General features: G+C 38.5%; 1 protein-coding gene across 22 annotated transcripts in view; it reads right to left on the reverse strand.

Moving 5' to 3' along the window:
• Window positions 1-27,684, reverse strand: part of CDKL3 (cyclin dependent kinase like 3) — a 108,958-nt gene that overhangs the window by 78,382 nt on the left and 2,892 nt on the right. For 19 of the 22 annotated variants that reach the window (XR_005366682.1, XR_005366683.1, XM_038552174.1 and 16 more), the window contains exons 3-5: window positions 21,880-22,074; window positions 19,515-19,577; window positions 8,375-8,553 (exon numbers count right to left, since the gene is read on the reverse strand). Coding sequence is in view for 20 of the 22 variants with exons in the window: in XM_038552174.1 (XP_038408102.1) it covers window positions 8,375-8,553; window positions 19,515-19,577; window positions 21,880-22,074 (437 nt within the window). In the remaining 2 variants the exon portion in view is untranslated. The remainder of the gene's footprint in view (window positions 1-8,374; window positions 8,554-19,514; window positions 19,578-21,879; window positions 22,075-27,684) is intronic. The other 3 variants (XM_038552176.1, XM_038552181.1, XM_038552180.1) reach the window with 2 other exon arrangements.

A 27,684-nucleotide genomic window follows, 5' to 3' on the forward strand; every position in this document is an offset into this window, starting at 1 on the left:
TCAGTGGTTGAGCATCTGCCTTCAGCTCAGGGAGTGATCCTGGGGTCCAGGGATTAAGTCCCACATCAGGCTCCCCGAGAGAAGCCTGCTTCTCCCTCTGCCTATGTCTCTGCCTCTCTCTGTGTCTCTCATGAATAAATAAATAAAATCTTAAAAAAAAAGAAAAAGAAATAAAGAAAAATTCTCTCTCTGCCCCTCCCCCAGCTCATGCACATGCTCCCTTCTCAAATAAGTAAATAAATAAATAAATTCTTTAAAAAAAATACTTAATCAGTTTCAACTTCTTCCAGAAGTGGACTCTTATATCAGTCAATCTGGAATTACATGATCAGCACTAGTGAGGTAAACTGACAGAACCCTGCCATCCCCTAAAGGAAGGTGACCTTGCCACAATCTACTCTTTACTAGTAACTTCCTTGTTCTGCCCCACTCTGCCTATATAAATCTAATTTGTATAGCCCTTTGGTGTGCCTTTCTGTCTGCTAGATGGAATGTTGCCTGATTCACAAATCATTGAATAAAAGTATTTAGATCTTTAAATTTTACTCAGCTGAAATTTGGTTTTAACAATATGGAAAAGTAATAGACCCAGAATACATTGTTGAAGAACAAAATCAGAGGAAAGATACTCCCTGACTTCAAGACATATTATAAAGCTACAGTAATCAAGATAGTTTGGTATTGGTGAAAGAACAAACAGATCAAGAGAACAGAATACAGAATCTAGAAAGAGACTAATAAAAATATATTCAAATAAACTTTGACAAAGAAGAAAAGACAATTCAGCACAGAATAGAAAGTCTTTTCAACAAGTGATACTGGAACAACTGGACATCCATATGCAAAGAAATAAAAAGAACCTAGACATAGATCTTACAATTTTCACAGAAATTAACTCAGAATGGACAACAGATATAATATACAACACTATAAAACTTCTAGACAATAATATAGGAAAAAATCTAGATGATATTAGGTGATGAGTTTTTAGATACAACACCAAAAGCATAATCCACAAAAGAAAAAAGTTGATAAGTGGTACATCATTAAATTTTTTAAGATTTTATTTATTTGTCAGAGAGAGAGAACACAAGCAGGGGGATTGGCAGGCAGATGGAGAGGGAGAAGAAGGCTCCCCACAGAGCAGGGAGCCCACTGCAGGACTTGATCTCAGGACCTTGGGATCATGTTATGAGCTGAAGGCAGACCCTTAATCGACTGAGCCACCTGGGAGCTCCGGTACATCATTAAAATTTTTAAATTCAAAAAAAATAAATAAATAAAAATAAAATAAAATAAAATTTTTAAATTCTGTTCTGTGAAAGACACTGATAAGAGGATGAAAAAAGAAACCACAGAGTTGGAAAAAATATCTGCAAAACAAATATTCAATAAATAGTTTGTGTCTAAAATATATAAAGCACACCTAAAACTCAACAATAAGAAAATAAACAATCAAGTTAAAAATACGAGGTGATAGCTCACCAAAAAAGATATACAAATGGCAAATACACATATGAAAAGATGCTCAACATCATAAGTCATCAGGGACTTGAAATTGAAGCAATAATAAGATAAATACCATAAACACACACCTATTATTAGGAAGACTAAAATCCAAAATAGTGACAATAGTAAATGCTTGTGAGGATATGGAGCAAAGGAACTCTCATTCCATGGGAATGCAAAATGATACAGCCACTTTGTAAGACAGTTTGACAGTTTCCAATAAAACTAAACATAGTGTTACCATACAAACTAGCAATAATAGCATGCCTCAGGGGTGCCTGGGTGGCTCAGTTGGTTGAGCATCTGAGCATTCAACTTTTGGTTTTGGCCAAATCATATCAGAGTCTTGAGATTGAGCCCCAAGTAGGGCTCTGCGCTTAGCGTATGGTCTGCTTGTCCCTCTCCCTTTGCTCCTCCCCTCACTGTCTCGCTCCCCCCTCTTTCTCTAATAAATAAATAATCTTTAAAAATAATTGCACTAATTGGTATTTACCCAAATGAGTTGAAAAACTTATATCCTTAAAAAAAAACCTGCACATGAATGTTTACAACAGCTTTATTCATAACTGCCAAAACTTGAGAGCAAGCAAGAAGCCCCTCATTAGATAAATGGATAAACTGTCATATATACACATACAATGGAGTACTACTTAGTGATTAAAAAATGACCTATCGAGACACAAAGCAAAGCAAAACCAAAAAATGGGGGAACCTTAAATATACATTGGTAAGTGGAAGAAGCCAGTCTGAAAAGGCTAAATAACATATGACCCCACACACATGACATTCTGGAAAAGGCAAGAGTATAGAGACGGTAAAAAAAATCAGTGAATGCCAGAAGTTCAGGGAGAAGGAGGAAAGGATGAAAAGATAGAACACACACACACACACACACACACAAAAGAAAAGATAGAACACAGAGGATTTTTAGGGCTGTGAAACTATTCTGTACAATACTGTAATAGTGAATACATGACATTACACATTTGTCAAAATCCATAGGAAATCCAACACAAAGAATGAACCTTAATATAAAGTGATGGACTATAATGATAATGTATGAATATTGTTTTGTCGATCTTTTTCTAAGGTTTGTTTTTTTTAAGTAATCTCTAACCCAACATGGGGCTCAAACTCACAACACAAAGATCAAGAATCACCAGGTGCCCTTCACTTCTTTTTGACTTTGTGCTGGAGGTTCTGGGTAGAGAAATTAGGGAGAATGAGAGAAAAAATTTTACAATGTATTATCTGGTAAGGATTTGAATCTAGAATATACAAAGAATTCTTACAACTCAATAATAAAAAGCCAATACAATTTAAAAATGGGCAAAAGGGATCCCTGGGTGGCGCAGCGGTTTGGCGCCTGCCTTTGGCCCAGGGCACAATCCTGGAGACCTAGGATCGAGTCCCACGTCGGGCTCCCGGTGCATGGAGCCTGCTTCTCCCTCTGCCTGTGTCTCTGCCTCTCTCTCTCTCTCTCTGTGACTATCATAAATAAATAAAAATTTTTAAAAAATGGGCAAAGGATCTGAACAGACATTTCTCTAAGGAAGATATATAAATAGCCAATAGGCATATGAAAAGATGCTCATCATTAGTCATCAAGGAAATGCAAATCAAACCACAATGAGATACCACTTCACACCCAAGAGGATGACTAGAATCCATCTCAGATAATAACAATGTTGATGAAGATATCAGAGAAACTGTAACTCTCACACTCTGCTGGTGGGATTTTAAAATGATGCAGACACTGGGAAAACAGCTGGGCATGTCTCAAATGATTAAACATAAGATACCACAAAACCTATTAATTCTACTCGGAGGGAAATTAAAACATGTCTGCATAAAAACTGGTACATAAATATGTAGAGCAGCATTATTCATAATAGCCAAAAAGTGAATACAACTCAAATGTCCATCAATGGACAAATGGATAAACAAAAGTGATCTATCGGGGTACCTGGAAGGCTCAGAGGTTGAGTGTCTGCCTTCAGCTCAGGTCGTGATCCCAGCATCCTGGGATCGAGTCCCGCATCAGGCTCCCCGCAGGGAGCCTGCTTCTCCCTCTGCCTAGGTCTCTGCCTGTCTCTTATGAAAAAATAAATAAAATCTTTAAAAAAAAAAGTGATCTATCCAAATAATGGGGAAATAATTGGGCTATAAAAAAAGGAAAGGAAGGGGTTGCCTGTCTGGCTCCGTCAGAAGAGCATGTGACTCTTAGTCTTGGAATTGTGAGTTCAAGCCCCCTCTACACTGGGTGTAGAGATTACTTAAAAATAAAATCTTGAAAAAAGAAAAAAAGGAAAGGAAGTACTAATATGTGCCACAACTAGGGTGAACTTTGAAACCATTATGCTAAATAAAAAAGCCAATAAATAAAATCCCAATAAATAAAATCTTTAAAAAAAAGAACAAGGGATCCCTGGGTGGCGCAGCGGTTTGGCGCCTGCCTTTGGCCCAGGGTGTGATCCTGGAGACCCGGGATCAAATTCCATGTCGGGCTCCCGGTACATGGAGCCTGCTTCTCCCTCTGCCTGTGTCTCTGCCTCTCTCTCTCTCTCTATCATAAATAAATAAAAATTTAAAAAAAAAAAAAAAGACATATAAACCATGAAAGAGAGGGCTTCAAGAAGAGATGATCAGGGATCCCTGGGTGGCGCAGCGGTTTAGCGCCTGCCTTTGGTCCAGGGCCTGATCCTGGAGACCCGGGATCGAATCCCACGTCGGGCTCCCGGTGCATGGAGCCTGCTTCTCCCTCTGCCTGTGTCTCTGCCTCTCTCTCTCTCTCTGTGTGTGTGACTATCATAAATAAATAAAAATTTTAAAAAAAGATTTATTTATATATATAGTTACGTATATTCTATGATATACGTATATATACACATAGACATATAATCCTATAATATACATACACATTCAGATACACAGATATAGCCATCCACACAACTGTGGTCTTAAAATACCATTTCTCACATAAAAATGCTAGGGCTTGGGCAGCCCGGGTGGCTCAGCGGTTTAGTGCTGCCGTCAACCCAGGGCCTGATCCTGGAGACCCAGGATCGAGTCCCACGTTGGGCTCCTTGCACAGAGCCTGCTTCTTCCCCTGCATCTCTGCCTGTGTGTGTGTGTGTGTGTGTGTGTGTCTCATGAATAAATAAATAAAGTCTCAAAAAAAATTTAAAAATGTGAGGGCTTATTGGTTAAATGACTGACTCTGGGTCTAGAGGGAAAAATGTAAAAGATGAGCCTGGAACTTCATGTGAGTCAGGTTGCAAGGAAACTATCAAAGACTATATACTTGGTCATGTTAAAAGAACTCAGGAGCCAACTTGAAAAGGCTCCCATCATCCATTGATGGAAAAATTTGAACACCAATAATAATTGTAATGTGTTGAAACCCATTACATATGTATAAGTCCATGAGTTCACAATACTTCTTTAATTAAGGTGACCATTGGGAAAAATTTCATTTTAATCATTTATCCTATCTTCTCTATATGAACCATACCCCCAGTAACCAAGAGTAGATGAGGGGAAATGTCTCTTTATAAAAGCATTATAAGTAATAAAAAGAGATGATATAATTACAATACCACCATTTTTGCAAACCCCAATAAATCTAGCCATTAAGCATTACTGGCTACTAACATCACAGAAAGACACATTCAAACTCAAGCCTCTGCTGATGCAAGAAAACAACACTGCCTATAATCCTGCCAAACAGACTGAATCTCAGACTAATCCAACCTCTGGATCCAGGTGCCAATTTGTACAAAATATAAAGGACAAAGAAGTATGTTAAACTCCACTGCAAGTATGCAATCAACAAAATTCAGACTTAGGGGCAACCTGGGTGGCTCAGCGGTTCAGCGCCGCCTTCAGCCCAGGGCCTGATCCTGAAGACCCGGGATTGAGTCGGGCTCCCTGCATGGAGCCTGCTTCTCCCTCTGCCTGTGTCTCTGCCTCTCTGTCTCTCTCTGTGTCTCTCATGAATAAATAAAAAAATTTAAAAATTAAAAAAAATTTTCAGACTTAGAAACTCAATGATCTGGGTTCTCCAACAGGTTAAGTTGTAAGAAAAATAAAGGGATAGAGGAAATTTAAAAAACATAGCAGATCTGACTTAAATAAAAAATCAAAACTAGTTTTAACAAATATACCACAGTAATGTAAGATTATGATGTTGGGTAAAGCAGAAATTAGGTGAGGGCTGTATGGGAATTCTCTGTACTATCTTTGCAACTTTTCTATAAATGTAAAATTAATCCAAAATAAAAAGCGTATTTTAAAAAGGATGCCTGGGGGGTGGAGGAGAAAATCTAGGGTGGCCATAAAAAATGTAACAATAAGTGTTGGCAAGGATATGAAGAAATCATAGTCCCTACATTCTGCTGGCAGGAATATGAAACGATCCAGACACTGTGGAAACCAGTCTGGCAGCTCCTCAAAAGATCAAACATAGAGCTACCACAAGACCCATAATTCCAGCTCCCAGAGATGCACCCAAAAGAAATGAAGACACATGTCCACACTAAAACATGTACACAAAATAAATAAATAAATAAATAAAAAATAAAACATGTACACAAAGGGATCCCTGGGTGGCTCAGTAACCAGTCTGCCTTCAGCTCAGGTCGTGATCCTGGGGTCCTGGGATCGAGTCCCACATCACATTCCCCGCAGGGAGGCTGCTCCTCCCTCTGCCTATGTTTCTGCCTCTCTCGTGTCTCTCAAGAATAAATAAATAAAATCTTAAAAAAAAAAAAAGATATGTTTACACATGTTCTCAACATTAATCATCAAAGCCAAAAAGCAGAAATAATCAAGATGTCTATCAACTAATGAATAAATAAATAAAATGTGGTATAATCCATAGGGTGAATATTATTCAGCCATAAAAAGAAATGAAGTACTGATACATGCAACAACATGGATGAACCCCCCAAAACAATATTCAAAGTGAGAGAAGTTGGTCCCCCCAAAACAGATTTTGCATAATCTCATTTATATGAAGTGTCCAGAATAGGCAAAACCATAGAGAATAAAAGTAGACTGGTGATTGCTTCAGCCTGGAAGGCTTGGCAGGAAAGAGAAAGTGACTGCTAACAGATATAGGGTTTCTTTGGGGGTGATAAAAATGTTTTAAAATTTAATGTAGTAATGATTGTACAACTTTGTGAATATACTAAAAACAACTGAATTGTACAATTTAAATGGATGAATTTTATGGTATGTGAATCATATCTCAAAAAAAGCTGTCATTAAAAAAAGGCTAAACTAAGTACATACAGGTAAGTAGATAAAACTATTAAGAAATGCAAGGAACTGAATATAATAAAAGTCAACATCATGGTTACTTTTGGGATAAGGGAGTGATATAATTGGAATAGGGTACATGGAGGGTTTTCAGAGAGGCAGAAAAATTCTATTTTTTTAATGCAAGTATAATTTATATAAAATGCTGTATTAGTTTCAAGCATATGATTAGAGAATTCTATGCACTATTCATTGCTCATCATGATAAATGTTTCTTAATCCCCTTCACCTATTTCACCCATCCCTTTGCCCCAAAATTCTATTTTTTTATCTCATAGTGAAGCTATATACATTTGTTGTATGATCTTTTTTTCTGGGTATTGTTTTTCAATAAAAGGATTTTTTAAAATATGCACCACAGGGGCAGCACGGGTGGCTCAGCGGTTTAGTGCTGCCTTCAGCCCAGGGCGTGATCCTGGAGACCCGGGATTGAGTCCCATGTCCCATGTCGGGCTCCCTGCATGGAGCCTGCTTCTCCCTCTGCCTGTGTCTCTGCCTCTCTCTCTCTGTCTCTCATGAATAAATAAATAAAATCTTAAAAAAAAAAAAAACCACGAAATAACAAAAATACTTCCTAATTAAAGGGAGCCCAATGCAGGACTCGATCTCAGGACTCCAGGATCACACCCTGGGCTGAAAGCAGGTGCTAAACCACTGAGCCACCCAGGGATCCCCTTGCTATTTTTTTAAAGATTATTTCTTCATTTCCCAGAGAGAGAGAGAGAACACACGCACAAGCAGGGGTAGCAGCAGGAGGAGAGGGAAAAGCAAGCTCTCCACTGAGCAGGGAGCCCAATGCCAGGCTCAATTCCAGGACTCCAGGATCATGATCTGAACCAAAGGCAAATGCTTAATGACAACTGAGTCACACAGGTGCCCCAAAGTTAGATACCATTATCAAAACAGAATAATGGTTTCTAAGAAAAGTGTGTGAAAATTATTCACTTATTTCTCTTATTTATTGTAATAATTTCAATCATTTAGTCCCTTTATGTACTTCAAGATTTGTTATTCGTATATTAGGTTGCGATTTCATATACTGTTTCTACTGTTTCACAATAGACTGAGGCCATGATACTTTTTTAAGGCATCTAGAGAACAGTACACTTTAAAAATTATTTACCAGATTTTGTAAAGAGGGTACCATATTTCAGAAAATAAGAAACGTGGCAGTTCCTATGGTAACAGTGGCAGAGTGAGGTAAATGGTTTTTAAATCTTTTCAGAATGTAGAGGCTAAAGATAAGCAGAGGAGGCAACTCTGCCAAGGGTGGGGCACAGTTTAAAGCAAGCTTGGATATAACTTGAGGGATGTCTGCATAGATCACCTGGGGTTGGGGCCACTCAATGGTACAGAGCAAGTGTGGTAACATCATTATCTGGCATGGCAGGTGCCTACAGGGTCCCTTGTTTTTTAGACATGTCCGTTTCTTATCCCTAATCCACAAACAGAAGGCAGAGGGTCGGTAGAAGGGGTGACAGATACACAAAGTGAAAAAAAGGATGACCAAGAAAGGTCAGACAGGACCCCAAAATATACATACTTTCCATAAGAAGTATCTTTTAATACTAATTCTGGAGCTCTATACCAGCGTGTGGCCACATAGTCCGTATAAATGTCCCCAGGAGCTGCTAGAGTTCGTGCAAAACCAAAATCACAGAGCTTAGTAATTCCTGACTGGGATACTAAAATATTCTCAGGTTTTATATCTCGATGAATGATCTAAAAAACAAACAGAGGATGCAATACATTAAAATGAGGTTTCATTATCTAAAGGATCACTCAAAAATTATATAGAGAAAAATCTAACTAATTAAGCCAGTAAAGCTATTTTCTTACTACATGCAAATGATTAACTACACAATGCAAAAGCTAAACAGTTTCAATTCTTGCCCCATCCATCGTCTCAAAATGAAATGAAGCCAGGAGCTCCTGGGTGGCTCAGTTGGTTTGAACCTCCAACTCTTGATTTTGGCTCAGGTCACCATCTCAAGGTGGTGGGATTGAGCCCTGCATTGGGCTCCATGCTCAGCGCAGAGTCCACTTGTCCCTGTCTCTCCACTCTGCCCCTCCCTCTCCCTTCCCCTATCTCCCACCATGCTTTCTTGCTTGCTCTCTGTTTCTCTCTCAAGTAAATAAAATATTTTTTTAAAAAATGAAATGCAGCCAAGAAAACAAACATAAAACTAAAAAGGTAAACCACATTCTCAAAAAGTAATCAAAAGAACTTAATGAAAAACAGGTTAACTTTCCTTTAAACCCACGTCATTCTAACTGCCCTCTCAAACCTTCACAGCTAAACCTCTTGAAGACATTCTCTCTACCAAGTCTTTTCTTTCTCACCACTCTCACTTAGTCCTTAAATATAATCTGTCTTTTGCTTCTACTTTCTATTAGACCACCCTAACCAGAATCATCATGAACTTCATTGTTGCTATATCCAATATATACCCCTCAATACACAACTTACTTGATATCTTAGTGTAAAAATATTGCCAACTACTCCTCCCTTCCTGATTTCTGGGGCCTAGAATTCTCCCAGTCCCTCTTATTGCTGTGGCATTTCCTCTTTCTCTATGTATCTCTTAAAAGTAGGATTCTGGCCTCAGCCTTTCTTTTCTCATACATCATGTTCCTTGGGCAATCATATATACTCATTTGTTTTTTTGACCACTTTCTTCACTTGTTATGGGGAAACCATACTCTCGGTTTTCTTCTCACCTAATGGCTGTTATATCTCAATCTCATCTACTCTTCTACCTTTAGTAACTAACAATATACTGATGATTTCCAAATTTCTATCTGTAACCAAGATCTCTCTCCTGATTTCCACAAGGAGTGGAAGTCCGCAAGAAGTCCAACAAGGCTGACTCACATTCCCCTCAAACTTAGCAAATCCAAAACTGATTGCATCTTCTCCCCCAAACCTATTTGTTCTCAACAGTCCTTTAGCTCAGTGGATGGAACAAACATTGGCCCCATAGCTCAAGCCAGAAACCAAGATATCTTTCTCCTTCAGCTCGCATACATACTTCTGTCCCTTGTTCAAGTCCCCTCAACTCTCTCACCAAAATTACTACATTGCCAACTGGTCTCCCTGAATTCATTCTGATGCCCTCCAGTCCACTGTTAACAAAAGGCAGTCACGATACTATTTTAAAATCACACGTGTGTGGCACCCAGTTGGCTCAGGAGGAAGAGCATGTGACTGTTGATCTCAGGGTCATGGGTTTGAGCCCTATACTGTGTGTAGTGATTACTAAAAAAATTTTAAAGTTAAAAAAAATCACGTGTGATCATGTCACTTCTCTGCTTAACATCCTTTAAGGATTCCCCATTCCTCAGGACAAATTTGAAACTCCTGAAAATGGCTTTTAAGGCCTTGTAGAATTTGGCCCTTGTTCACTTCCTCAACCTTCCTTCCCTAACCTATAGGATATGTCCCAATTTTTCACAGTTTGTCTCATCTCTTGTTTGAGATTTTGCTGATGCTGTTCCAACTACCCAGAACACTTTGGCTGGCCAACTATTTTCTTAAGGCTTAGCTTAGATATTTATATTAGATGTTCCTTGTATATAGTCTCACATCATTTTGCTCTTCCCTCATCGCATTATTTGTCATGCCATATTACTAATTGCCTGTTTCCTTGTCTATAACTCCCACTAGACTGTGAGGTCCACAAGGGCAAGATGTATGTCTGTCTTGTTCAAGCTATATCTCCAGTGGCCAATACAGTCCCTAAAACAAAGAAAGCATTTAAAAATTTTATGAAATGAATGAAGCATCACTAACAAAGTGTCAGAGCACAGGTGAAAATGTCTCAGGGACAGAAATCTAAGATCTTTCCTTGCTTATACAGCTTACTCCTATAAGTCTTTGGGATTGGCTCTTATTCTGCCTCAGTCTTACTCTATAAATGGTCAATAATTTAACTTGAGGGTAATGAGCCACCTTAAATGTGCCATCTACAACTTTTTTTTATTTCTGTAAGCTTTATTAGATGACTACTATATGCCAGGCACCATACCAAGACCTAAGAATATGACCAAAAACTGACATAGAAAAGCACATCAAGACACCACACTTCACATATTCTGCCCATTACACATTCATCACCCTCCTCCACAGTCCTTTAAACACAGGGCAGAAAGATCCACCTGGTTGATAGCCTAATATTCTCATTCTTTTCCACAACTAACACCATGACTATATGTGGAACTTTGTGATCCTTGAGGACCAAGCACTCTCCAAATCCCAACTTCTAAAACTCTTTGTTTGACTACATCCTCCTTGGTCTTCCACTATTATACTACGACCTCCATAAATAGGGGATTTCTATTTGTTTAGGTCTTCTTTAATTTCTCTTAATGTGTAGTAGTTTTCGGTTTGTAGGTTTTATATATCTTTTATCAGATTCTCCCCATTTCTTATATTTGAAGCTGTTTAATTACTTTTTTAAAAAGACTTTATTTTTGGCCCGCCTGTGTGACTCAGTCAGTTAAGTGTCCCACTCTTGGTTTTGGCTCAGATCATGATCTCAGGGTCATGAGGTGAGCCCTTACATCGGGCTTTGTATTCAGTGCGGAGTCTGCTTGAGAATCTATCTCTCCTCCTCTCTCTGCCCCTATCTTCCCAATGCACTCTCTCTTGTGCTCTCTCTAAAATAAATAAATGTTTTAAAAAAAAAAAGGAAGATTTTATTTTTAAATAATCTTTTCACCCAACCTGGGACTTGAACTCAGAACCCTGAGATCAAGAGTCACAGGCTCTCCTGACGAAGCCAGTCAGTTACTCCTGTTTAATGGTATTTTTTATTTTAATTTCTGATTGCTGATTGCCAATACATAATATAATTAATTTTGTTATATAGAGCTTATATCCCACAACCTTGATAAACTTACAAATTAGTTCTGTTAATTTTGTTGCAGATTCCACAGGCTTTTCTATATAGATGATCATATCATCTATAAATAAAGACAGTTTTACTTCTCAAAAAAAAAAAAAGTACCATTTCACACCCACTAGAATAGTTACAACCAAAATGACAATAAACAAATATTGGGGAGGAAGTGGAAAACTGGAATGCATTGATAGTGGGACTGTAAAATGATACAGCCACTCTGGAAAATAGTTTGACAGTTTCTTTAAAAAGTTAAAACAAAAAAGTTAAAACATAAATCACATAACTCATATGGTTTATTTTTCTTTTAATGTAAGCCCTACAACCAACATGAGGCTTGAACTCATGAACCCCAAGATCAAGAGTCACATGCTCTACTGATGAAGCCAGTCACTCTTACCCATGTAATATTTTTATTTTTTTAAGATTTATTCATTATTTATTTGAGAGAGAGTATGCACACGAGAGTGCATGAGTGGAGGGACGGGCAAAGGGAGAGAATCTTCAAGCAGGCTCCTCACTGAACTCTGAGCCCAATGGGGGTGGGGGTGGGGGTGGGTATCTTGATTTCATGACCCATGAGAACATGGTCTAAGCCCAAACCAAGACCTGGATGCTTAATTGACTGAATCACCCATGCACTCCCCCATATAGTATTCTGGATTGCCTTATTTTATTTCCTTCTCCCTCGCTACTGGGAGCTTTGTAAATCAACAGTCCCCAAAATCATGGTGAAAACCAGTAGCCTAGCAGCCATCCGAGAAAGTAAAATGGGTGGTATCTCCTCCAAAGCTCCATTCCCAGGTAATTGTCATTGGCTTTTGGACAAGTCACTGGAAAATCCCACCAGAAGCCTTCCCTTTATTTGACCTAAGGCAGAGCTTGCCTTCAAACAGCCTTCTTCCTGGGGCCTTGGTCAGAAATAATCAGCAGCCACTTTATAACATGATAGCCACCTGAGGTGGCTATAACAATTAGGACAGGGGATCCCTAAAAAAAAAAAAAATTAAAAAAAATTTTAAAAAAATAAAAAATTAAAAAAAAAAAAAAAAAAAAAAAAAGGACAGGGGATCCCTGAGTGGCTCAGCGGTTTAGCGCCTGCCCCTTTGGCCCAGGGCGTGATCCTGGAGTCCCAGGATCAAGTCCCACGTCAGGCTCCCTGCATGGAACCTGCTTCTCCCTCTGCCTGTGTCTCTGCCTCTCTCTCTGTGTGTCTCTCATGAATAGATAAATAAAATCTCTTAAAAAAAAAAAAAAAACAATTAGGACAAACAACAAGTTGACCAAAATACTTAAAAAGAAGGGTTGGGACTAAGATGTCCATAAAGGGTTTAAAAAGCTTTAACATATTCCTGAGAATGCAAAAGGCCACATGCAGAGCTGTGCACATGTCCAGGAAAGATTTGAGATGGTATGGAAGCTCTTACCTGTGGACAACCTTGAGGTTCTGAGCAAGCAAGGTGAGGCTAAGTTAGAGCTGCAAACTGCCTGCCTGAACATTGAGGGCATGTCCCAACACACTGAAAGAGCCCCTCGGTAAAAAAGGCTGAGAGATTTCTTGGTTTCAGGCATTTAAGGAAACTTCTGTCCAACCATTAGCTAACCACTAAGCCAAATGAGCAGAGATTTCTGTCACACATGAGGAAGAATACATATTTGGCAGAATTAGTTCAGTAAAGTGACTAAACAAACAGCCACAACAACAAACTCTGAGAGATGGGAAACTGATTTCCAGAGTTTCCACATTATATTATCTTTAATTCACTTTTCAACAAAAAAAAATATAAATTTCAAAAAATTTTCCCCCTAAAAAAGATATGCAAAGAAAAGTATGGCCCATTAATGGAAAGAAAAGCAGTCACTAAGAAATCTTCCCTGGTGTGCCTGGGTTTCTGTGCAGGTCACGATCTCATGGGTTGTGAGACTGAGCACCCCATTGGGCTCCACGCCCAGAGGGAGACTCTGCTTTAAGACTCTCTCTCTCTGTCCCTCCCCTCATTCACTCTCACTTTAAATAGATAAAATCTGGGTGCCTGGGTGGCTCAGTAAGTTAAACGTCGCCTTAGGCTCAGGTCATGATCCCAGAGTCCTGGGATCGAGGCCCACATCAGGCTCCCTGCTCAGAGGGGAGCCTGCTTCTCCTTCTCCTGCTGCTGCTCCCCCTGCTTGTGCTCTCTTCCTCTATCTGTCAAATAAAGTCTTTAAAAAATTAAAAATAAAGAATATCCATAGAGATAAAAATTGTTAAAAAGAACTAAATACAGAAGAACACTATCAAGAGAGCAAAAAGACAATCCACAGAAGAAAATATTTATAAATCCTATACCTGATAGGCACCTAATACCCAAAATATATAAAATATAATTCAACAATAAAAAAACAAATCACCCAGTTTAAAAATAAGCAAAGGACTCAAATAGACATTTCTTCAAAGAATATATACAAATATGAATTTGACAGTTCTGAAGTTTTCATTTTAATGAAATTTATACTGTGTGGTCTTTTACATCTGAAGTTTTTTAAGGTTCTATTTATTTGGGAGAGAGCATGCGTAAGAGGCTGAGAGAGTTAGAGAAAACAGGTAGGGGAAGGGACAGAGAGAGAAGGAGAAGCAGATTCCCTGCCGAGTAGGGAGTTTAATGCAGGGCTGGATCCCAGGACCCAGGATCACGCCTGAGTTGAAGGCAGACCCTTAACCTACTGAGCCACCCAGGTGCCCCTACATCTGAATTTCTTCATTTAACATGATTTTTTCCAGGTTCATTCATGGTGTAGCAGGTATCAGTACTTCATTCCTTTTACAGCTGAATACATTTCATTGTATGTATATACCTTATTTGTTTATCCATTCATCTGGCTGATATATATTTGAGTTGTTTTCACTTTATGGTTATTACAAATAATGCTGCTATGAATATTCTCGTGCAAGTGTTTATGTGAACACGTTTTCAATTCTCTTGTATAGATACCTAGGACTAGAATTGCTATGTCATATGGTAACTCTATATTTAACTTTTTGAGGAACTGCCAAACTTTTTCCATACCATCTGCACCATTTTACATTACCACCAGCAGTGTACAAAGGTTCCAATTTCTCTACTTCCTCGCCAATATTTGTCATTGTCTGCTTTTTAAATTACAGCCAGCCTGGTGGGCGTGAAGTGACTTCTCATTGTAACTTTGATTTGTATTTTCATAATGACTAATGATATTGAGTATCATTTCATGTGCTACCAGCCATTTATATACCTTGTTTGGAGAAATGTCTATTCAAGTCCTTTGCCCCTATTTAAATTGGCTTGTCTTTTTACTCTTGAGTTGTATTTTACATATCCAGGATACTTATCATATATATGATTTGCAAATATTTTCTCCCATTTTGTAAAATTTTTAACTTTTTTTTAAGATTTTATTTATTTATTCATGAGAGACACAGAGTAAGAGGCAGAGACACAGGCAGTGGGAGAAGCAGGCTCCAGCCTGCTGTAGGACTCGATCCCGGGACTCTGGGATCACACCCTGAGCCAAAGGCAGACTTTCAACCACTGAGCCACCCAGGCATCCCAACTTGTTACTTTCTTAATAGTGTCCTTTAAGGGACGCCTGGCTGGCTCAGCAGTTGAGCATCTGCCTTCCATTCAGGGTGAGATCCCTGGTCCAGGGATTGAGTTCTTCATCAGGCTCCCTGTGAGGAGCCTGCTTCTCCCTCTATGTCTCTGTCTCTCTGTCTCTGTGTCTCCCATGAATAAATAAATAAAATCTTTAAAAAAAAAAAGTGGCATTTGAATCACAAACATTTTTAATTTTGACAAAGTCCAATTTGTTCATTTATTTCTTTGATTGCTCTTGCTTTTGATGCTATATCTAAAGAACTATTGCCTAGGGATGCCTGGCTGGTTCAGTCAGCAGAGCACGCAGCTCTTGATCAGGTTTGTAGGTTCAAGCCCCACGCTGGGTGTAGAGATTACTTAACAATAAAATCCACTTAAAAAAGGAACTAATACCCAATAAATGGCTCACACAGTTTTTCATCTACATTTTCGTCTAAGAGTTTTATAGTTTTAGCTCTTATATTTATGTCCTTGATTCATTTTGAGTTAATTTTTGTATATAGTGTGAACTAGCAGGCCTAGGATTCAAACAAAGAGTTTGCTTCTCCTTTACTTTGTAGTGGAATGCTCAGAACTACGTAAAACTCCATGTCGAAATCTGATTTTTCACCTGAAACTAATATGACACTGTATGTTAACTAACTTGAATTTAAATAAATTAAAAAATACATTTAAAATTTTTTTTAAAAATCTGACATAACACCTCTGCTTATGTAGCCCTGTGTACTTGAATATAAGTCATTTGAGGAGAGAGCTTAAATTTCCATATCATCTAACAGTCTCAGAGAACCTGATTCTAAATCAACTAGAACTTCAATTTGATAAACTTTTCAGTTGGAAAGTTATACAATTGAATGCTAATGTGTATGTGAAAAAATAAGTCAATAAATTCCAGAAAGAGACTAAATAAGGATGTATGAGGTACATCAAAAAACTAGGAATTCCCTGTTTGCCCTAAAAACCAAATGGAAAATGCAGGCCTTGATTGGATCCTGATCTTAATAAATCATTTGTAAAAGACATTTAGGAGCAACTGGGTACATTTTAGCATAAATTTGGTATTACATGACATTAAGGAATTATTGCTTATTGTGCAGATGTAATCACAACTCTGAGTTACACAGAAAAATGTTTTTATAAAGAGATACACAGTGACATATTTAGGGATAAAACATTAAGGTATCTATAATTTAAAACACCTCAGAAGACAAAATAGATGAAGCACATATAGCAAAATACTAATATATTAAAATATATTATTTTTTAAGATTTATCTATTTGAGAGAGTGTGTTCACATGTGTGCACAAACGGTGGAGGCAGGGAGGGAAGAATCTCAAGCAGAATCCATGCTGAGTGCATAGCCCAATTTGGGACTCTATCTCATGACCCAGAGATCATGACCTGAGCCAAAACCAAGAGTGGGCCACTGAAATGACTGAGCCACCCAGGCACCCCAAAACATACTAAATAATAGTAAAATATTGACAATAACATTATTCAAATAACAATTTCTTATTTGGAAGGCTATGAGTTTAAAATTCAAAGCAGAGTTAAGGAATTATGGAAAAGTGGCCTAAATTTAGGGAGTACAGGCTTTGTACAGTAGGAAGTGGGATGGAAAAAAAAAGGAGGTGGGTGGGGTAGGAAAGATGAACAATCCTTAGATATTAGAATAATTCATAATTCATAAAGATTACTGAAAGCTGAATAAAATTTAGGAAGCTCCAGAAGGGTAGGAACAAGTCTTTTATTAGGCTGCATCCTCAGCTCCTACTACAATCAATGACTGTTACCAGAAGATGCTCAATGAATAGTTATTGGATAAATGAATGAGGGAATGAATAACTATTTCTTCCCCATAAGTAATCAAATGCTTGCATTTAAAATCTGCTTCCAAAATGGTTTCAAAGAAGCTTATAATATTTTTTTTGTCAGGATTCACAAAACTTTATCCATTTAGAATTAACAAGCTGTTTACCTATCACTTAGGTAAGTTTCACAAGCTTATAGGACTTGGACTATCTTTGAAGAATTATTTTGATTTGTATGAAGTTCAAAACTTTGGGTACAGTATGTTATTTTCTCTGTAAGTAAACAATAAGCAGTCTGAATTATCACAGGAATTCCAAAACTGAGTATTTTTTAATAATTAGCATGGTAAGATTTATTATTTACACAGTTTTGTTTTGTTTTTTTTTTAATTTATTTATGATAGTCACACACAGAGAGAGAGAGAGAGAGAGAGAGGCAGAGACACAGGCAGAGGGAGAAGCAGGCTCCATGCACCAGGAGCCCGACGTGGGATTCGATCCCAGGTCTCCAGGATCGCGCCCTGGGCCAAAGGCAGGCACCAAACCGCTGCGCCACCCAGGGATCCCTTGTTTTTTTTTTTTTTTTTTAAGATTTTATTTATTTACTCATGAGAGACAGAGAGAGAGAGAGAGAGAGAGAGAAACAAAGACACAGGCTGAGGGAGAAGCAGGCTCCATGCAGGGAGCCCGACGCGGGACTCGATCCCGGGTCTCCAGGATCAGGCCCTGGGCTGAAGGAGGCGCTAAACCACTGAGCCAGCCGGGCTGCCCTATTTACACAGTTTTAATCTGTCAAACCCATTAGCGCTAAAATAATGAACTAAAATTACATGACATCTCACTTGCTAAAGCCAAACACAGTCAACTCTCACTTGCATGTTTGAAAGTGGGAGACCAGCAGTGCATGTCAGCAGAAACAGCATGTAATCTTATGCTACATGGTTTCGATAATTTATAAAATATCTTTTAAAATTTTTTATTGAGGGATGCCTGGGTGGCTCAATGGTTGAGCGTCTGCCTTCAGCTCAGGAGGTGATCCCAGGGCAGCCCGGGATAAAGTCCTTAAAAAAAAAAAAAAAAAGGACGTGATCTCAGAGTCCCGGGATCGAGTCCCACTTCGGGCTCCCCACAGGGTGCCTGCTTCTCCTCCCTCTGCCTATGTCTCTGCCTGTCTCTCTCTCTCTCTCTCGTGAATAAATAAAATCTTTAAAAAAATTTTTTATTGTAGTTGATACACAATGTTACATTCGTTTCAGGTGTAAGAGGCTTATGCTATTAACCAGCTCAAAATTTTAAATTTTATTTTTTTAAAAAAGATTTGATTTATTTGAGAGAGAGAGAGAGAGAGAGCTAGAGGGAGGGAGAGAGACTAAGCAGGGGGAACAGGAGCAGGAGAGGGAGAAGCAGACTCCCTGATGAGCAGGGAGCCCAATGCAGGACGTGATCCCAGGACCCTGGGATCATGACCTGAGACAAAAGGAGATGTAACCGACTGAGCCATTCAGGCACACCAAAATTTTAAATTTTAAAAAATGACCAGAATGAGGGCACCTGGGTAGCTCAGTGTTGACCATCTGCCTTTTGGCTCAGGTCGTGATCCTAGAGTCCTGGGAACGAGTCCCACATCGGACTCCCCACAGGGAGCCTGCTTCTCCCTCAGCCTATGTCTGCCTCTCTCTCTCTCATGAAAAAACAAATAAAATCTTAAAAACAAAACAACCAGAATGAAAAAGATAAACTAAATTCCTGTAATTAACTAGTTACTGCAACTGAATAGTAAATTTTTATTTGAGCTGCCTCGAAACATATATAGGAGATATATTTTCATTATTAAATAAAAGAAGGTAGACAAATACTTCTGGAGATAAAAAGCTTTTTCAGGTACCGGGCCATATCTGAATTCAAAAATTCTTATGAAAAGTAACAGGAGTATCCATGGTAGACACTATCTCCGACATTTCAGTTACATAAAAACATTCATCTGAAATTTGAAGATATTAGGAAAATAAAGTTTTCCATTCTTGATTTTTATCAGCGTGAAGGTAACCTTAAATCATCAAGGCTAGAACCCAGATATCCAGACGATAGGCCTAATAATATTTGAACAAGCCACTTCACTCATGGCTGCCTTAATTCTCAGGAGTAACTAACTTGACAATATTCTGTCAGGTGAAGGAACAGGGATAGTTTTACCTTAGGCCCTAGGTGAGACCAAGAGAATAAAAGAATTGATGAGGTTCTACTGTCTAGGCCTTTTTTGCTGCTGCCTCCACAATCCCATGGATATTCTTCCATATTTGGTGCTTAGAACTACCTTTTACTTTCCTTTTTTGTCCCTTGGAGAATGATGCACCCTCACCTCTTCAACCGGAGTCTCTAAGAGGAATATTCCCCAAACTGTATATCCAGTTCTGGCAAATTCCTAGGAAGGCCATGTTAAATAATAAGTCAACCACTATTTTGACTTAGAAATTCTCTCTTAAAATACATCAGTATTTCTAAAAGCAATCTCCCTCGTAAAACCAGTTACTGCCAATGGCACCATAATTCTCCTACACTCAAATCAAACATCTTGTAATTATCTTTGATTTCTCACTTTGCTCACATCCCTTTCCTAGATAACATCCTTAGTCCCCATATCCTATTCTCTTTTGAAGTCTTTCCATCCTCTCCCTTTGCCATCCTTCCTCTTCCTATTTCAAACCCTCACCACTTTATAGCTGGACTGTCACAATAGCCTCTCACCTGATCTGCTTCTGCTCATATTTATGCTCTACGCTTGCCAAAATAAACTTAGGTTTTGTTGTAATCCTGTTAACAGCCAAGTTCAAAACCATCCCGTGGTTTTCCAGTATCATCAGGAAAAAGTCTAAACTCTTCAGCATTTATTTCAAGACTCTGGAAACTTCTCCTCAGGGAATCTGTGCAATCTTATCACCCTTGACTCAGTATCTGTAAAGCTTACTTACCACCACTCTCTGAAGTCCCCTGCTCAGGCCTGCCGCTATTCTCATGGTGGGACCCCAACTGAATTTATTTCCTTTACTATTCCAGTGAAATTCTAGCTACAGGGCAGCTCAGGTGGCTCAGTGGTTTAGTGCCGGCTTCAGCCCAGGGCATGATCCTGAAGACTCAGGATCAAGTCCCACATTGGACTCCCTGCATGGAGCCTGCTTCTCCCTCTGCCTGTGTCTCTGCCTCTCTCTGAGACTCTCATGAATAAATATAAAATCTTAAAAAAAAAAAGAAAAAGAAAAAGAAAAAGAAAAAGAAAGAAAGAGAAATCCTAGCTACAATTCCAATTTCTACTTACTTTAGTTTTACTTCCTCTTTGAAATCCTCTACTCTGAGTAGAGGCAGTACTGGTGTCTCCCTTGATTCAAGAAATACTTTCAAATACTTAAGGCACTATAGGGATACGAATAACACAACTATTCCTGGCTCCCTACCAGCACTACTTATTAAGCACTTAAAATATGCTTGACATGGCACTAAAAACTTTATACCTACCACCTAATTTGATCTTTACAGAAATTCTGTGAAGTACTACATGATTTTATAGATGAGGACAATGAGGCTCAGAGAGGTTAGGTAACTTTCCTGGGACCAGAGGTAATGGGTCTGCTACCTATCATTGTGCACTATTGCAGTGAGCCACGAACTACACAGTTGTGTGATTATCCAGAGAAAAGCTGGTGGGTGAAAACATAGGATAGTCTAATTCCACAGACTATGCTCTTAACTGTTATATTATACTGCCTCCCAATGGATCCAGCCGGCAAGGAAATGACAATCTGAATTTCAGTCACTTTCACCTCATTTTTCAAAACCACAAAATGAGATGCACTATTAGCAAAATAGAAAATTTAAAACCAAGGTATCTTAAAAAGCTTAGGACATGTGGACGTTATACCTGTTATTTACTAATAAATTTTTTGAGGCTCTTCCTGTTATTTCCTGAATATATATCTAACTTTCCAGAAAATAGAGCTGAAGTTGGGAATGAAATTCCTCCATAAAAGCCTGCTGAGCCTTATTTCGCTTACTAGGCAATGTCAAAGGCAACACTAAAAATCAGAACAGTTGATCTTTACTGTCTTGATTTTTTCATCTTAAACAAGACTCTATACTTCTTAGCTACTTAATTTCTGCTCTTTTCGTAAAGACATCCACATTCATTTGCTGTTTCCCTGTCCTAATTTCCAGTTCCCACCTCCAAACTTCCCCTCATTCTCACCCACAAACATTTTGCTGTACTTTCCCCGCAATAAAAGGTGCCCCAATTGACTGCTGATTCCTCCTTACCAAATTACCATACCTCCTTTAGCATCCCATACTTGGTCTGCCCTATTGTTAGAGTTACAGCTTTATCACTATGTACTTAACATGTTTTGCAATTCTGCAACTATAGCATAGTGACCCCAGTTTCAGGGTGTCAATAATGACTACACAGGAAAATACTTTTAAAACCTTCATTAGGGGCACCTGGGTGGCTCGGTTGGCTCAGGTCATGATCCCCAAGTACCAGGACTGAGCCCCAAGTCAGGCTCCCCCTGCACAGCTGGGAGTCTTCTTCTCCCTCTGCCTCCTCCCCCACGCCCCAACTCATGCTCCCACTCTCTCAAATAAATAAGATCTTAATAAAAATAAAAAATAAAACCTTCATTAAAGGGCACTTATGATTCATACACATTCTATACTTTGGCTTACTCTGAAGCACTCACGTTATTATTGTGAAGATATTCAATTGCTCGAAGGATCTGGAAGAGGTATTTTCTAAGTCGTTTACTCTCTAGTCCATGACAATAATGTTGCAACTCATCTAATATTGTGTGGTCAATAAATTCAAACACCAAATGAATTTTCTTTTTCTGTCTAAAAACTTCAATCAGATTGACCAGGTTTTCATGACGAAATTGCTATTGGTAAAAGAAACAGATTTATGATAAGTTATTTTGTGAACAGTAATTTGTACATATAATACCTATACAATTTTTAAAAGCAGAAATACCCTCAGCCTATTTTACTCCATGCATTTCAATTGAAAACTTTCGACTTATTTGTTTACATTCCTATCTTTTAAAATGCTAAACTAGGGGTGCCTGGCTGGCTCAGTCAGAAGAGCTTACAACCCTTAACCTTGCAGTCGTAAGTTTGAGTCTCATGTTGGGTAGAGATTACTAAAAAAAATAATAAACTTTAAAAATGGTAAAATATTTCATAATTACTATGTATAGAACAAGGGGAGATGTGTTGCCTTACTTCAAGTTGCCATTTGATTGTTTATTAAAATAATTTGTGGAGTTAACATAGTATAATGCAACTTGGTATGCTGTAAAGACATCTTTTTTTTTTATTTCTTTATTTGAAAGAGAGAAAGAGAAAATGCACGAGCAGGAGGGACAGGGGCAGCCCTGGTGGCGCAGCGGTTTAGCGCCTGCCTGCAACCCAGGGTATGATCCTGGAGACCTGGGATTGAGTCCCACGTCGGGCTCCCTGCATGGAGCCTGTTTCTCCCTCTGCCTGTCTCTGCCTCTGTCTCTCTCTGTGTCTCTCTCAGAGATGAATAAATGAATAATGAATAAATAAATAATATCTTAAAAAAAAAAAAAGCAGGAGGGACAGAAGGAGAGGGAAAGAGCGAATCCCAAGCAGGCTCGGCACTGAGCATGGAGCTCCACGTGGAGCTCAATCTCACAACTCTGAGATCAACCTGAGCCAAGAAGACCAAGAGTCAGACCCCTAACTGCATAACTCAGGTGCCTCAAAGACATATCTTTCTATCCTTTAACTCAGTTTATACTTAAATTTAACATTTGAAATTTAAGATGTTCTTGAGATGCCTAAGTGGCTCAGTAGTTGAGCATCTATCTTCAGCTCAGGGCGTGATCCTGGGGTCCTGGGATCAAGTCCTACATCGGGCTCCTCACAGGGAGCCTGCTTCTCCCTCTACCTATGTCTCTGCCTCTCTCTGTGTGTCTCTCATGAATAAATAAATAGAATCTTAAAAAAAAAAAAAGCTTCAAAAGGTCAAAATAGGATTTATCAGCTTAGAAAACAAATGAAATTCAGTATTCTATTCTGCCCACTTTATTTTTTAACACACTAATTTAATTTTTACCAATCTCAAATATTTAACATTTTCAAATTACCAAAAATGTTTATTCATTTGACTAAATATTGAGATATATTTTTAATGTTAGATTCATTACAAAATTATACTTTTTATGAAAAAATATTTGTATTCTAACAGCAAAACATCCATTTTTCTATTTATCTGTACTAACACATAGATCAAAGTTCTTAAAATATGACTAAAAGAAAAACATGCCAGATTCCTTTCCTATTTTTGCTCCCAATTTCTCTGGTTGGCAAGATGCCAGCATGCTGCAGTGACACCATGCTAGCTGCAGCAAAAAACAACTGACTGCTTTTGGACACTACACTACTAATCTTTCAACTAAGGAAAATTACTGGCTCCCTGTCCAGTCTTTTTTTAAAATTTTTTCCAGTCTTTATTTTAAAGGTTAAAGCAAAGAAGAGTTAACGTGAGTTAGTAAGGATTACAGAAGATCCCCCAAAGTAAGGCATCAGGTACTTCCTCAGATTAACCATGAAGGTCCTAGAAATCCTCCATTGCTCCAAACGTTGTTTACTTTTGTTTTCCTTCATTACCAGACAACTTTTCCACAGATATTTTCACTACTCTAACTGTAATCTATTTAATAGAACTCTAGCAGATGAAAATTTAATACAAATGAAGTCATTATGGCAACCTTTTTAGACTAAAAAAAAAAACATTAGGAATCTATTAGAGGTCCCCCTTAGTAACATGTTTATGGATCTATGTCCTCAGGCAAGGGAAACAAAAGCAAAACATAAATTATTGGGACTACACCAAAGTAAAAAGCTTTTGCAAAGCAAAGGAAACCATCAACAAAACAAAAAGGCAACCTACTGAATGGGAAAAGATACTTTAAAATGATGTATCAGCTAAGGGGTTAATATCCAACATATATGAAAAATTTACACAATTCAGCACTAAAAATGATAAACACTGGGATCCCTGGGTGGCGCAGCGGTTTGGCGCCTGCCTTTGGCCCAGGGCGCGATCCTGGAGACCCGGGATCGAATCCCACATCAGGCTCCCGGTGCATGGAGCCTGCTTCTCCCTCTGCCTATGTCTCTGCCTCTCTCTCTCTGTCTCTCTGTGACTATCATAAATAAATAAAAATTAAAAAAAAAATGATAAACACTATTTAAAAAAATGGGTCAAGAACCTGGATAGACATTTTTCCAAAGAAGATATACAGATGGCAAACAGATACATAAAAGATGCTCAACATCACTAATCATCAGGGAAATGCAAATCAAAACCACAATGAGATATCACCTCACACCAATCAGAATGGCTAGTACTAAAAAGACAAGAAAAGGGACGCTTGGGTGGCTCAGCAGTTGAGCATCAGCTTTTGGCTCTGGGTGTGATCACAGAGTTCTGAGATCGAGTCCCACATCAGGTTCCCTGCAAAGAGCCTGGTTCTCCCTCTGTCTCTGTCTCTCTCATGAATAAATAAAAACAATCTTAAAAAAAATAAAAGACAGAAAAATAACAAGTGTTGGCAAAGATGTGGAGGAAAGGGTACCCTGTCAGGGGAGGGGACTATAAATTAGAGCAGACACTATGGAAAACAGTATGAGGGTTGCTGAAAAAATTAGAAGGAGGGATGCCTGGATAGCTCAGTGGCTGAGTGTCTGCCTTTGGCTCAGGGCGTGATCCCAGGGTCCCGGGATAGAGTCCCACATAAGGCTCCCCAGAGGGAGCCTATGTCTCCCTCTCTGCCTCTCTCTGTGTCTCTCATGAATGGATAAATAGAAATCTTAAAAAAAAAAAAATTAGAAGGAGAAATACCATATGATCTAGTCATTCCATTATTGGGTATTTGCCCAAAGAAAGTGAAAACACTAATTCAAAAAGATACATGCACTCTTACATTTACTGCAGTGTTATCTGCATAGCCAATATACAGAAGCAACCTAAGTATCCATCCACAGACAATGAGCAAAGAAAATTTGGTATGTGTATATATTCATACACACACACACACACACACACACACGTGTATACACAATGGAATATTACTCAACCATAAAAAAAAGGATGAGTTATTTTTTTGCCCAGTGTATTTTAAACCGAATGTGGGGCTCAAACAACCCTGAGGTCAGGAGTTGCATGCTCTACTGACTGAGCCAGTCAGGTGCCCCCAAAAGAATGAGATCTTAACATTTGAGACAACATGGATTGACTTAGAAAGTAGTACACTGTGAAATAAGTCAAAGAAAGACAAATATCAGATGATTTCACTTACATGTGGAATCCAAAAAACATAAACGAACACACAAAAATCAAACAGACTCTTAAATACAGAAAACAAACGGGAGGTTGCCAGAGGGGAGGAGGGATGGCAGTGGGTAGGTGAAATAGATAAAAGGGATTAAGAGGTACAAACTTCCAGTGATAAAACTAAAAAGTCACAGAGATGAAAAGTACAGCACAGGGAATATGGTCAATAACATTGTATGGTGACAGATGACCACTACACTCATCATGATGAGCACTCAGTAATGTATAGAAATGTCAAATCATTACTTTGTATACCTGAAATTAATATAACATTGTATTTTAATTCTTCAATTATAAAGAGGTGAATATTACTTTTGTATCACATAAAAATGAAAGAGTATTTGTTTTCTTCACCATGTAAAACATCTAGCCTATGTTGTCAAAATCATAAACCTTAAAGCATGCAGATAAATTCTAATAAATAAAATATGTAGATTTAAGTATTTACTTAATCACTAATTTTGTACCCCAGGGAATGTTAATGCTTCTTTCTTCACACTCCTGAGTTCTTTCCCAAGTTGACATGTCATACCTACACAATATTCTATTTTTCTCCCCATCTCTAAAAGTATACTAGTTAGCTTTACTTAAATGTATTCTTGTCATCTGAAATTCAGCATTTCTAAAACTGAAGTAATTCCCTGACCATTCCTTGTTTGGGTCTTTCATATTTCCATCAGTGAGAACAGTCATTGAACTTCACTAATTCTTTTGTCTCCCTCTTTCTGTCTCCTTCTACATTCTTTCACGTCTTCTTTTGCAATATATTCTATTTTAACTTTGCTTTTCTAACCTTAAATTCAAATTGCTGCAATCCAACAAGGGCTCTCATGATATTTACCAGGATTCTTTTTTTTTTTTTCTTTTAAGATTTTATTTATTTATTCATGAAAGACACAGAGGAGAGACAGAGGCAGAGACAAGGCAGAGGGAGAAGCAGGCTCCATGCAGGGAGCCCGATGTGGGACTCAATCCCAGGACTCCAGGATCATGCCCTGGGCCAAAGGCAGGTGCTAAACCACTGAGTCACCCAGGGATTCCCAGTCACCCAGGGATTACCTACCAGGATTCTTGAATTAAACTTACAAGAGACCTGTCTATTTTTACTCTGTGTTCCAATCTTTTTTTTTTTTTTTCCAGTGTTCCAATCTTTTCCAAAAGGTAGTTCTAGATTAATATGCATAGTTGCTTTATTCTGAATTTAAAACCTTCCATGTCTTACAAAATCAAATTTTGTCCCTTTAAGACAAGACTTTAAGCCCTAAATCTAGGGGCACCTGGATGGCTCAGTGGTTGAGTGTCGGCTTTTGGCTCAGGTTGTGATCTTGGGGTCCTGGGATCGAGTCCCTCATTGGGCTCCCCACAGGGAGCCTGCCTCTCCCTCTGCCTAGGTCACTGCCTCTTTCTGTGTGTCTCTTATGAATAAATAAATAAAATCTTTTACAAAAAAATAAACCCTAACTCTAGTTTACTTCTCTAATCTCACCTCTTTCTACTCCTGTACAAAAACTCTACAGCCCAATGTCTCTGCTCTCTGTCCTCCGTCCTGCTTGAGCATCTCTAAGTTTATATTGTTCCTCTAACCTAGAATACAATAGTTTTTCCCTCCTACCTAAATTGTGCACATCCTTTAAGGCCAAATGCATGTCCCACTTCCTCCAAGAAAATTTCTCTACCCAACTGGACTTTGTTAATCACTTGGCATTTATTATGAGTCACTTTTTATTCAATATTGTTGTCATGTGCCCTCCCATCTTTCTTTTGCCACACTATAATCTCAGCATCTGGCAAAATGCCTTACATGAAGCAGGTATTTTTATTAATAACTATACCTGGATATTTCTGAATAAATATTTCATAATATTTGGCAAAGCTTTTGTTACATTATATATAAGCATAAACATCTTGCATCACTATAAAATTCCAAAATATAGACAATAAGGATAGTACACTTTTTTTCCCCCTATTCTGTGTCTTGATACATGTTACCTAAAAGATTCCTCATACAATTTTCTGTTTCAGAGATCCCTGGGTGGCTCAGCGGTTTGGCACCTGCCTTTGGCCCAGGGCGCGATCCTGGAGACCCGGGATCGAGTCCCACGTCGGGCTCCCTGCATGGAGCCTG

This window comes from Canis lupus, chromosome 11 (genome assembly GCF_011100685.1).
Source record: "Canis lupus familiaris isolate Mischka breed German Shepherd chromosome 11, alternate assembly UU_Cfam_GSD_1.0, whole genome shotgun sequence".
Classification (NCBI taxonomy): Eukaryota; Metazoa; Chordata; class Mammalia; order Carnivora; family Canidae; genus Canis; species Canis lupus.